The sequence below is a fragment of the Apaloderma vittatum genome, unplaced genomic scaffold (assembly GCF_000703405.1).
Source record: "Apaloderma vittatum isolate BGI_N311 unplaced genomic scaffold, ASM70340v1 scaffold764, whole genome shotgun sequence".
Lineage (NCBI taxonomy): Eukaryota > Metazoa > Chordata > Aves > Trogoniformes > Trogonidae > Apaloderma > Apaloderma vittatum.
This window is the reverse complement of record NW_009711883.1, coordinates 1-12,804: the sequence shown is the minus strand read 5'-3', so window position 1 is coordinate 12,804 and position 12,804 is coordinate 1. Positions and strand designations below refer to the sequence as shown.

Here is a 12,804-nt window from a genome sequence, read left to right as displayed (position 1 = left end):
ATCTTGTACTTTTTTTTTTTCCAGTAAGCTTTCTTTTTCATTTAGCTTGCTCTCACGTACTTAGCACTGATCTTACTATATGTATCTCCAGCTTATTTAAGGATACTATCTTGTAACTATTTTCATTTTAATATGCTGACCTGTTTACCTTTTTATGTTAGTTTGCAGTGTTTATACTGTGAAAAAGTCTTCAGAGACAAAAACACGCTTAAAGATCACATGAGAAAGAAGCAGCATCGCAGAATCAATGCCAAAAACAAAGAATATGACAAATTTTATGTCATTAATTACTTGGTAAGTGGTTCTGTGAATAATTAGTAAATTGACTAAAACAATACAGACAATATCTTGTTAAAAGTGAGTCATTACAAACCAGCCATTAGTACAAAGGTCAAAAATCAAGTGAAGGACTCTTAAGAAAGATGCTCATTTATGGTATGATATTCTGGATAATTGTTAAGCTAAGGAATAGTAAACATTTGTTGTTGAGAATTAATTTTGAGAGATGCAAGAATGCAGCTTGAAGAGACCCTAATCATCATGTCATTAGTGCTCAGTCTCAGCTTTAATAACCAGAAGGGAAAACGAGATAAGAGTAATGAAGTAAATGAAGGCCTAACTTGGATTCTATTGGCTTTGAGCTTATTTTCTACAAACCTTCAAATGGAAGTACTCTTCAGAGTATAAATCAAATGCAAAGCGGAGGAAAATGAAAGATACGTAGATGAAAGAAAAAGTAAGTGTTCATTTTAGCCTCCAGGTAGGTGTGTGTTGGTAGTTATTAATATTTTTTATCTTAGACCTTTGAGAGTGTGCATGCATGTGTATGTTAAAGATTTTCACTTGCTGTCTTCAACTCTTGAACATAGAAGCTACTTCAAAAGCTGCTACATTCTGTCCCAGAAATAATTCTATGTCACCTGACCTAGTCTTTGTGCCATCTGCATGTGTTAGTATCCAGAGTATAAATAGGCATCCTTGACTGTTTTACCTACTCTTCCCTTTAATTTTTCTCCCTGGGTTTTTCTCTAGTATGAAGAACAAAAAGTTGTATGTTTCATCCTCTGCCAAGCCCCTTCTACCTGCAATGGAATGAATTCCCTCTGTGATCCTGTATACTTTCCTTCCAAAGATCAGTGATCTGAGTTCTATATTTTCCTTTCTAGATATTTAAAAATCAGTACTTTAAAAGCTGAGCTATACTTGTTGCACAGTGAGGAACAACTTGTGAAGTTCTGCAGGGTAGATCATAGAACATAGAACAGTTTTGGCTGGAAGAGACCTTCAAGATCATCAAGTCCAACCTTTGTCCTAACCCTATCAACTCCGCTAAACAGTGTCCCTCAGCACAACATCTACCCTTCTCTTAAACACCTTCAGGGATGGCAACACAACTACCTCCCTGGGCAGGCTGTTCCAATGCCTGACAACCCTCTCAGTAAAGAAGTTCTTCCTCATATCCAACCTGAACCTCCCCTGGTGCAACTTAAGGCCATTTACCCTTGTCCTGTCACTCACCACTAGGGAGAAGAGACCAACCTCCACCTTGTTATAACCTCCTTTCATTTAGTTGTAAAGAGTGATGAGGTGTCTCCTCAGTCTCCTCTTCTCCAGGCTAAACAGCCCCAGATCCCTCAGCCTTTCCTGGTAGGACACATACTCCAAATCCTTTACCAGCTTAGTAGCCTACCTCTGTACCCTCTTCAGCACCTGAATGTCCCTCTTGTAGTGAGGGACCCAAAACTGGGCGCAGTACTCCAGGTGAGGCCGAGTACAGGGGAATGATCACCTCTGCTCAGTCTCCTCTTCTCCAGGCTAAACAGCCCCAGATCCCTCAGCCTTTCCTGGTAGGACACATACTCCAAATCCTTTACCAGCTTAGTAGCCTACCTCTGTACCCTCTTCAGCACCTGAATGTCCCTCTTGTAGTGAGGGACCCAAAACTGGGCGCAGTACTCCAGGTGAGGCCGAGTACAGGGGAATGATCACCTCTGTGCTCCTGCTGACACCACCATTCCTGATCCAGGCCAGGATGCCATTGGCCTTCTTGGCCACCTGGGCACACTGCTGGCTCATGTTCAGCCGGCTGTCCATCAACACCCCCAGGTCCTTCTCTGCCTGGCAGCTCTCCAGCCACTCCTCCCCAAGCCTGTAGTGCTGCTGGGGGTTGTTGTTGCCGAAGTGCAGGACTCAACATTTGGCCTTATTGAAACTCATGTGATTGGCCTTGGCCCAGCAATTCAGCCCATCCAGATCCCTCTGAAGAGCCTCCTTACCCTCAAGCAGATCGACACTTCCACCCAGCTTGGTGTCATCTGCAAACTTACTAAGGGTGCACTCCATCCCTTCTTCCAAATCATTGATGAAAATGTTAAAACAGGAGCAGCCCCAGTACTGAGCCCTGGGGGACACCACTCGTGACCAGCCACCAGCTGGATTTAACTCCATTGACCACAACTCTTTGGACTCGGCAATCCAACCAGTTTTTCACACAGCAAAGCATATATCCATCCAAGCCAAGAGCAGTCAGTTTCTCTAGGAGAATGCTGTGGGCAACAGTGTCAAATGCCTTACTAAAGTCGAGGTAGACAACATCCACATCCTTTCCTTCATCCAGCAAGTGGGTTACCCTGTCATAGAAGGGGATCAGGTTTGTTAAACAGGACCTGCCCTTTATAAACCCATGCTGACTGGGCCTAATCACCTGGTTGTGCTGCATGTGCTGCATAATGGAGCTCAGGATGACCTGCTCCATCAGCTTCCCTGGCACTGAAGTCAAACTAACAGGCCTGTAATTTCCTGGTTCATCCATCCGTCCCTTCTTATAGATGGGTGTTACATTGGCTGACTTCCAATCAGCTGGGACATTCCCAGTCTGCCAGGACTGCTGATAAATGATGGATAGCGGCTTGGTGAGCACCCCTGACAGTTCTTTCAGCACTCTAGGATGAATCCCACCCAGCCCCATAGATTTGTGCATATTGACGTGGAGCAGCAGGTCACTGGCCATCTCCTCCTGGATTGTGGGGTGGACATTTTGCTCCTGGCCCCTGTCTCTTTGCTCGGGGAGCTGGCTTTCCTCAGTAAAAGTGTTTCTGTTACTAAAGACTGAGGCAAAGAAGATGTTCTCAGCTTCTCAACAGAACTGAGTGTTCCCTTCATCCTTGCAAGTCAACAGATTTGAATTTAATGTTGTAATTGTTTTAAGTTATTATAGTAGTTTCATTCTTCTCTGCTAGTCGTGCAGGTAATCTGATGTTTGCAGAACTTGGCATCCTCTTTAAATTACCCGCTATCTCTAATTTGTATTTGTGTTCAGATTCAAGTCTGTCACAGCTTTTATGAGGAAATTGAGGAAGATGACTGCCCAGAAGCTCAAAGAACTGTGTGATACTCCTTCAGAAATTTTACAGACATGCAGGGAGGCCATAGCACTGTCGATGCAGTGGCCGTGTCATGTTAATAAGCAGAATATGCCAAAGTAAATACAGCAGCAAGACTAATATTCGTAGAACTAATCTCGTTTCCCACTCTATCCAGTTGCTCCAGGACTGGTGGCCTTGTCTGTTCTGTCTGCTGAGAACGATCTGTGGCTTCTACGTTTCCTGAACCATGTCCAAGCATGGTCTGGGTGGTGCTGCTGGCACGACCAGGGAGCGTGCAACCTGTTCAGCAGCAGTCACAGGACAGTTTTCAAGGCACGGCCATGGTGCCCTTTAGTTACTGCTGTTACTATGCCAGCCTGAACCAATTCAGGTATTGATCACTTAGCAGCGTCACTTTGAGATGTATTTTTCAGATCCTTGCTATTACAGAGGATGGAAAATGTAATTCAGATGAAATGTGTCAAACCACCAAAAAGTTTAAAGTTGAGCAGGGAGTTGGCAAGGTTCGTACCGGTGCGCTGCCAGTGCTTCTTCTGGGACATACTTTGATCACAGTTCCATGACTGGCTGTTTATGCTCTGCTACAGCCATGTTTTCTTTCCACAAGTTTTCAATTGTCTTTCACCACGTTCTGCTCAAAGGTCTGTTTCTGCTCAGTCTTTCTGCAGACTGTAGCCATATCAGAACTTCTGACATTTCTTCTAAAGAAAGGATTTTTCTTCTAATAAAGGATTAAAAACATACTAAACACTCTTAGACACCTACAAAATACTTCACTGTAAAATGTGTATTTTCACACAAATTTTGCATGAGATTAAATTTTTCAGTAATGTGAAATTTTTAGGATAGTTCTTACACAGTAGAAAGTTTCTGCTTTCAAAATAGCATTTGGTAAAACCTTATTTTTTTTGCACAGGAGAAAAAGATCAAAGGGAAAAACTTTAATTTGTCCACTGGGAGTTCAGTAGATTGGCCTTTACATGTAAGGAGAAATAACATTATTCTGTACTACACATATGTAGTCTACAGTAGATTATACTAATGTGATAGGATGCTTTTTTCCCAAGCTGAGTCTATATTCAGTTAATTCTAGATGGTACACAAGATCTGCTTTCTGTAATGACCTGATGTAGTAATTTTGCTTCTTCTCCCTCAGCACCTCACAATTATAAATTTACTACAAGATATTTTTTTTAATGTGTGCTATCAAACTTGACCAGCTTTTCAGAGAGTCTTAAAGATCACATTGCTCTAAATGTCCAGGGAAATTATACAGTTTCAGAGATATGGGTTAGATATCTTATCTGAAATGACAGATGTACTGTTTCAAAGTTTACCTGAATTACTGAATTCATTTTGAGCTAAAGATCTACTTTTTTATAAGTTTTCACATAGAAGTTTGAATTTTGAGAATATAACAGAGATCTTTCTGTATGCGAGTGTGGTCAAGTTTGTTTTCATCATAAAGAGACTGTGAAACTAAGTAGATCTCTAATGATAAACATCAATGTTATTACAGTCTTACCCACTTACTTTTAGGATGTGCATCGTAGAGCTTTTCTATCAGAAACCAGATCTTAAGCTATTTAAATCAATAGCTCTTTAGTACAGACATTCTTGTCCTTTTTAAATAATTTTCCATTACATATTATCTTCACCAAGCACTCTGTAAAACAGTCTTATTAATCTGAAGCTGGCAGTTTATTTTGTGGCTTTTGTACTGAGAGGTTTTAAGGGCATTTTGTTTGAATGTCCTGAGAATGTCTGCTGCATTGTCTCGTGATCTTCTGGCCAGTTGTTATTTGTGTTTTTAAGCTGATGGCAAAGGTCCTATAGATTTCATTTAGAGCAGTAAGCTCACCTGCCTTCCTTTCCCTCCATTCTACTTTTGGCTTAACTTGTGTTTTTAGTAGAGTTTTGAGAATCTGTTTTTATAGCATAAGTTACCTTTTATATTTGTGTGTTGGTAATTCCCTCTCTTAAGTTTCCCATTTGGCATAGCAGTGAGTAATATAAGTGCAAATTCCTTTGCAAATACTTTGTTGTTCTGAAACTTTCTATGATTTCTGTCATGATCTACAAGCCACCTTGATTTGCTTGTCCCCGTATTATCGACATGTTCTGTTGCTCACAAGTTAACGTTTAGGTAAGAATATTACAAGTGATCTTCAGTAGGAGTGGAAGCTTTTTTTTTGTTATGTGCATTTATAATAGAATTCTTTCATAAGCAAGTATCAAAAGCTTATTATTAGATAGTTACATTAAAATAGGCAGGGAGTTTTGCAGTAGTGCAGATGACTTGAAAGGCAGCCAGGGTCACTTCCCCGGTGGATTTAGAGGTCTTTTGTCAGTATTGTGTAAGTATGGAAGATGATGCCAATCCTATTCAGAAAGGCTTGAAGTATAAATTGAAAAAGACAAACTGACGGTAGAGGCTGAAGAACTGAGCAACAATGTGTCCAAGATGTATATGTAGGTTACTTTATTTTTCTTTTCTCCAAAAAGCCTTCAAACCTAGTTTTCTTGTGTCTCTGCTTGTGTTGGCCTGTGCCCCCATGACTCACCTTGTGCAAAGAGCCAAGTAAAAGTGGAGAGGGAAGAACTCTGTAGTCTGTGAGGCCTGCTGGAGGCCATAAAACAACAGAAGGCAACATTAAAACTCTCGTATTCCTAGCCCAAGGAACTGAGGCAGACCCAGGCTGACAGGACCTTCCCTTTTGTGTTTATCTGATTGTTGCTAGCAGCTCTTTAAGTATACAGTATCCTTTGTAGGAAAGAAAGGTGTTGGTTTTCAAATTGACTAGTGGCATATATCTTTTGTAATGTAACATCACTGTAATGAATGCACTGATGACTAAGCTGGACATCTGAAAATGGTACCTGTTACTTACTAGAAAACTTGTTTCATAAAGCGCTTACTTTCCTCAAAGGAAAAAAACCGTCTTTCTCCTTGTTGCCAAGCCCTAAAACATCATTATTATCTGTTGGGTGCTGGGGAAGAATGTTTTGTTATCAGGGTTACTATTTTTGTTTACCTTATTTTGACTTATGCAGTATGTATTTTGTAAGATGGTAAAGGAAACCTCTGCAGCAGTTGGAGATAATTCACAAAATAATAAAATCCCGCAAGTGGGATTAAAATTCATCCAGTGCCTATTAACTAATGTTGGGATAAGATCATCTCTTCTGTGAGATAAAACACCTTAAGTTCTGCAGCAATATAAAACAATTCAGATGATTGCAGTAAAGCAGGTGAGAAGAAGGATGAGAGGAAATTTGCAAGAGGAAGCAGCATCTGTTTGGAGTTTCTGAGCCCCACAGGCCTGGAGCTACATTTGCATGTCGTTCAGTAACTGCTCTTTTGGGAACACTGCTCAAGATACCAGCTGCTGTTTCTAGTTTCTCCCATTTCAGCACTTCTCAAGTTGGGGTATGTTGCCTCTCTGAAGCGTGCAGACCTTCTCCCTGCAGAACCCTTAAAACTGCCCAAGTTGATAAGATAAATTGTCTGTAAGTCGGTTCATCTCTGTGTATTTAGACTTCATTTGGGGAGAGGAAATCAAAGCACACACATTTGCACCTTCTCACTTTTCTTTAGGAACCTCCTCTCTGCGATGTACACGGGAAGTATTTTTTTTTGAGATTGGTTTTCCTTGGATATATAGCAAAGCCTGCCGTTTTGTTTTAATTATGCATTTTCTACTGTTTGAACTATTAACAATGTCAAGTCTAATTTTTTGTCTAGTTTTGTTAAGAATTTCTTGAGTATCTCTAGAGATGATTGCTGGGAGCTCTTGCATTTTGGATAAAAGGAAAGTGTCTTAACAAAGGCACCACTGGTCCCAGGGGCCTGTCAAAGTGTAGAACTGAAAAAGTGTTTTTACAGAAAGAAAAATTAAAAACCTGTAGAGCTGTAAGAATGTTTCGAAGAACTCTTTCCTACCCAATCGCTCAACTTCAATCTCTTGGCACTTACGTCACAGCATCCCTAGTTAACTGTTCACCATGCAATGTTCCACTGATCTAGGACCTGGTTAGCTTTTTCTTTTTTTTTTTCTTCTCTGAATAGACGTAGATGAGGGAAACAGACTTCTTACATGATCCTTCTCTGTCTTCTTCACAGAAACACCATAGAGTTACAGCAACAATAACAAAGCTTGTGCCTGGTTTTCCCCTTTTGCCTTTAACTAAAAGCTGAAGCTTAATGTCCGTTGCTGTTCTGAAACATACTTTTTTTTTGTGCATTTATACTTCAAGCTGGTACTGGGAAAAATTGTGAGCATTTGTCTTAATTTTGCAGTGGTTGTGAGCTGCTATCCTCTCGTTAAGGTGTTACCATGGGCAGCCACAGGAAACTAGTTGCAGCTGGGAGAACATGTGGCAAGAGGTGTTAATGGCTTCATGTTATCTCTCAGTAATGGGTCTCTCCTGTAACTCAGAGAGTTTACACACTAACACATAGCATCACTGAATTAATTACTGAATTTTCATTCTATAATATATGATGACATTATGTTTAGAGCTGTCTAGAGACATTTGTTTATCATTTACCTGATAGACACTAACGGTTTGAAAACTCTCATTAAATTGTTAAATGATGGATATCTTTCCCTTCTTCTCCCAGACAACCATAATGGCAATAGTAACACTTGTCACTAAGGATGTTATTAAATATATATATCACAGGGAATATTTGAATGAAATAATTGAATGAATGGATGTTTTTTTAGCTGCGTTTTTCTAATGGAGAAAAGATCATTAACTATGATTTTTGCGAATCTTTCACAGCTATCAGAAGTATGAGTTCAAAAATACTATTTTGATTTCTGTTTGGTTTGCTCTGGCTTATTTTTAAAGGCAGGAGGATTTGTAGGAAATAAAAACACTAGCTAAAGATCACTGCTGGTATTTCAGTAGAGTGCTTCAGCTTTTTATTTCCTGTTATTTATATCGCAGTCACACTGAGAGTGCTTGCCATTGTGCTGAACACTGCACAAATGTATTGTGATATACTTTGTGCTGAAGGTCTTCAAGATATAAATAAACAACACAGGAAGTGAAAGGAAGATCAGAACCCCACGAGTGGATGTGCCTTCATTCCCGTCTGATAAGAGGAAGAATGTTTTACTGCGAGGGCGACAGAGCACTGGAACAGGCTGCCCAGAGAGGCTGTGGAGGCTCCGTCTTTGGAGACCCAAAACCCGCTTGAATACAGCCCTGTGTGATGTGCTCTAGGCAATCGTGCTTTGGTGGGGGGTTGGACTAGATGATCTCTAGAGTTCCCTTCCAGCTCTGATAACTCTCTGTGATTCTCTCTGTGATGTCAAAGAAACTAGCTCAGAGATCTATACCCTGGCTCATTCTGCCTCTCTGGAGCACTCTCTAGCTAGGTTAACGCCCTGTGTTTTTACTGACATAACCTCGTACACAGTACGAACACAGACTGGTGTAGCTCTGCCAACTGAAGTCCCAGGTGTGACAGCTGCATTGTTGAAGCAGCATATGCTGCCTGAAGAGCAAAGTAGGCAGATTGGATTGAGCGAGTGTGATGGCAAACTCAAGACAGTGATAATGTACCCACCTCGGGAACATCTTGGTATACTCTAGTGTTTCATAGAGTTTGGATCCTCTTCTTGAGAGCTTTGTGCCAAATCATCATCTTCCTAGACATAAGGTGGGGAATGCCCCTTTAAAAGACAAAACAAATTGTTATTTTAGAAATTCCTACTAAATTAGTGTTGTATGACTACCTTTAATCCACAGAAATACCAAAGTGATCTAAAATAAGATGCTGATTGTGACCTCCTGAATGGTCGTTCAGTTAATATATAAAATGTGATGTGAATCAGGATTTTTTTTTCTTTTTCTTTTCTTTTTTCTCCTCAGGAATTTGGGAAGTCCTGGGAGGAAGTGCAATCAGAGGACGACCGGGAATTGCTAGATAACCTAGAAGAGTAAGTTTTACCTATGTCCCCATTATAAAGGCTTGCAAGACCATTATTGATCAAAGTATCTACAGGGAAAATGCTGTGCGTAGTTAGTACACAGCTATAAATCATTTAAGCCAATCAACTCTAAATTCTTCTTATCCAAGTTGCTTCTTCATAACAAGGCTGTAAATTTCATATTTTAACTGCAAACCTATTTTTAATTTACATATAGCTCAAACAACAGCCTTTGGGGTTTGTAACGATGTAGGCAAAATGGGAGGGGTTTTTACTTTTGTACTTTAAAAAACCAGTTGAATGGATTTTGCTCAAATTTCAAAATCAAGAGTAAGCAGCAAGAATGTCAGCATGAGAAAGAAGTGGTATGCAAAAGTCTGATAACAGATTTTCAAAGGAAGCTTATCAACAGTGCAACTGAGTGCAACAACCACCTCTCCTCTGCACTCTGCTGTGCTCCAGGCCCTCAGATCACTGCAGAGGTGGCTTCCTTGGCCGTAGAGAACTGAATAAGCAGGAAGTAATTTATGGGCATCGGGGCCCCTAACCTTCCTGGTTCTGTCTGTGACTTGAGCATGATTTTATTTGATTATACCTGGTTACAATAATATTTCTATCTCTCAGCACTACTAGAGTTCTAAATACATGTGTTGATTAAATATTCTCGGTGTGCGTGTCTAAATGTAGCATAAAATAGTGTCTCTTTCAGGAATACTAATATTTGTTAAGTAAATAACACTTAGAGTGAACTCTGCCTGGTGATTATGTCTTTGGCTGGTGTACTGAAAGACTAGAAAGGTATAAAAGAATTTTAAAAGACCTTATAAAAATAAACAGTGAATGTGATATTTGATGACTTGCCCAACTGGATAGGAACTGAAGTTAAGATCCTGCTTGTTAGTGCAGACAGAATCCAAGTAACACTTACAGCCTGCCTGCATAGGAATTACCCAACAGTACTTTCTCAGTTATTCTTGAATTTGTGGGTTTGCGTTTTTTTGACTGTAAACCAGATTCTAACCATGTATCCAGCTATAAATCCACACTGTCTCTTCCACCTCTTTAAAGCATTCAGTTTCTTTGGATTTATTTCTAGTGCTGTGAGTGCAGAATCTGAAGTGCCCTTTCACAGAATGCCTCTTCTCTTTTTCACAATTAAATTAATCTTTTTGGCTCTTGATCATAGAGACTGGTCTGACTGGGAAGAGCATCCTGTGTGTGCAGTTTGCCTGTTCTGTGAACAACAAGCAGACACCACAGAAAAACTGTATCTTCACATGCAGGTAAGACTTGTTTTAAATAACAATTCTTTCATCAATTTGGAATTAAGATTGTGGCATCTATGTTAAGATCAAGTTAGCTGCTGCATTAGAATGCCCTCCTTAGCACAGAACTAAAGTACTGCATGCATCTCCAGTACATGTTCTCTAAAATACATGGAATAACCAAGTTTTACATTGAGTATATGACTAGCTATTGCCTGTGAGTTACAGACTGCTTACAGACAATAAGGTGGTAGCATCTTTAGTATTATAATGACTCATTAACACACTTAATGGTTGCCATCCATGTTTCAGTTTTAATAAACTATTTAGCAGGATCATTGCAGTTTAACAGAATATGAAAGCTTCTGGTGAAACAAAACTTTTGGGGGTTCATTTCATGTGTTAAGTGTTTGCATGTCTATATGGATATGTCTGTGTCAGTCTATGAAAGGCTGAGCTGTTTTTAACTTGAAATAGTAGAAGTAGTGGAAATAAGACATTTCATTCTTTCCCCTTTTATTTGCCCACAGAAATCACATGGATTTGACTTTCCTAAAATAAAGTCAGAGCATGGTGAGTAAGAGATGCTGCAATTGTCAGCATTTGCCACTGGTGTGGAGAAAACCACATCATAAGAATAGTAGAAAACAACTGTATCAATTTGATTTTTGTTTGGACATTTAACTTTTCTATTGCGGAAATTGTTTCTGCCAGCTTACAAGAGAAAGCCAAGAATACTTTATTTTTCTGGAACTGTTGTTAGTGCCAAGGATATGTGTTATTTTCTTCAGAACCTTTGAATTCTTCTGCAGAGTAGCTCCTACAAATACCAACTCTGTGAGTCCCAGGTCTGGCTGCTCGAGCCCTAGAAGAATGATGAAGATGATGATGATTATGTCTGTTAATACTTGAGAAGGCTGTGCTCTAAGCTTTCTTTGGCCAGGGTTTGCTTCCTGCTGTAGACTTAGAGGAAACAAAGTGTTTGTAATTTTTACATTACAGGAAAGGCTAGTTCCCCTGCAACTGGGGAAAAAGCATTTGTTCAGTTAATTTGATAAGTTACAGCATTCAAGCAGTGCTAGTCTTCAGTAAACTCATTATCAATCTTTATTCTTAATCCAAGAAAGCAGTCTTGTTTCCCAAGTGCTTGTTTGCTACTGTCTCTCCCAGGTCTGAACTTTTATCAGCAAATAAAGCTAGTGAACTTCATCAGAAGAGAAATCCATCATTGTCGTTGTTACATCTGCCAGGAGAAATTTCAGTCTAAAGGAGGATTGATAAGTCATATGGAAGAGACCAAACACATTACATTCCTGCCCATCAGATCTACATGGGATCAACCACAGTAAGGGCAAACATTTGTCTTTCAGCTTTTATACTGTTACTTGATAATGGCTGTAAAATAGTAAGTTGAAAGTTGTGGGTTTTGCCAGTGCAACTGTGCCCTGGACTCACCAGCTCTCCTGGCCCAGGTAACTTAATAAGTGGTCTCAAAACTACTGAGAATTAGAAATCTCAGTACCGCCTAAAGCTAAAATGAGCAATCTTATCTACTGGAAAGGTGTCCCTGGCCACAGCAGGGAGGTTGGAACTACACAATCTTTAAGGTGCCTTCCGACCCAAACCATTCTGTGATTCTAAAATGAACATGCATACTGCTCTTCTAGTTGCATCCAGGATGCGCTATCCCCGTAAGTTGTGTCTGCACTGTCAAGTCAGTATACTAGAGAAGCTTATTGCTGCAAAATTGCATTTTTGCTGTATTTGCAGTATGTAGTGCACAGCAAAAGATATACGTAGTACACTCTGACAACGTTCACTTCTGGTGGAACCAAAGCTGAGTCTGTGCACCAAAGTGATATCTTGTCCCTCTTGTAGGCAGGAGGTCTTCCAGCTGTTGGTTCTCTGCACATGCAGTTCATGACTGGCATGGGCATCTGGCACATACTTCATTGCTAGTGAAGACACACTGTGGACATATGGTTCTAGAATGAAATCAAACCCGTTCTTTTATATGTCTAATGTAGATAAATGCGTAATGTCTACCTGACTTTAGGCATCAAAACAGATTGGTTGCTTACCCTTATTTTTCTCTGTAGAAAATAGAGAGTGTAACACAACACTGGTTCAGATTGTCTGGGGGGTGATGCCTTAGGTGGCAGAACACAGGGAGTGTTTGGTGAATGAGAAGCTCAACATGAGCCGTCA

At 40.0% G+C, this 12,804-nt stretch overlaps 1 protein-coding gene across 1 annotated transcript in view; it reads left to right on the top strand.

Annotated features, from left to right (window-relative positions):
* Positions 1-11,945, top strand: part of ZNF277 (zinc finger protein 277) — a 33,299-nt gene extending 21,354 nt beyond the window's left edge. Inside the window, exons 6-10 of the mRNA XM_009867762.1 lie at positions 162-294; positions 9,273-9,340; positions 10,518-10,614; positions 11,127-11,169; positions 11,767-11,945. Coding sequence (XP_009866064.1) covers positions 162-294; positions 9,273-9,340; positions 10,518-10,614; positions 11,127-11,169; positions 11,767-11,945 — 520 coding nt within the window. The remainder of the gene's footprint in view (positions 1-161; positions 295-9,272; positions 9,341-10,517; positions 10,615-11,126; positions 11,170-11,766) is intronic.
* Positions 11,946-12,804: the final 859 nt, after the last annotated feature.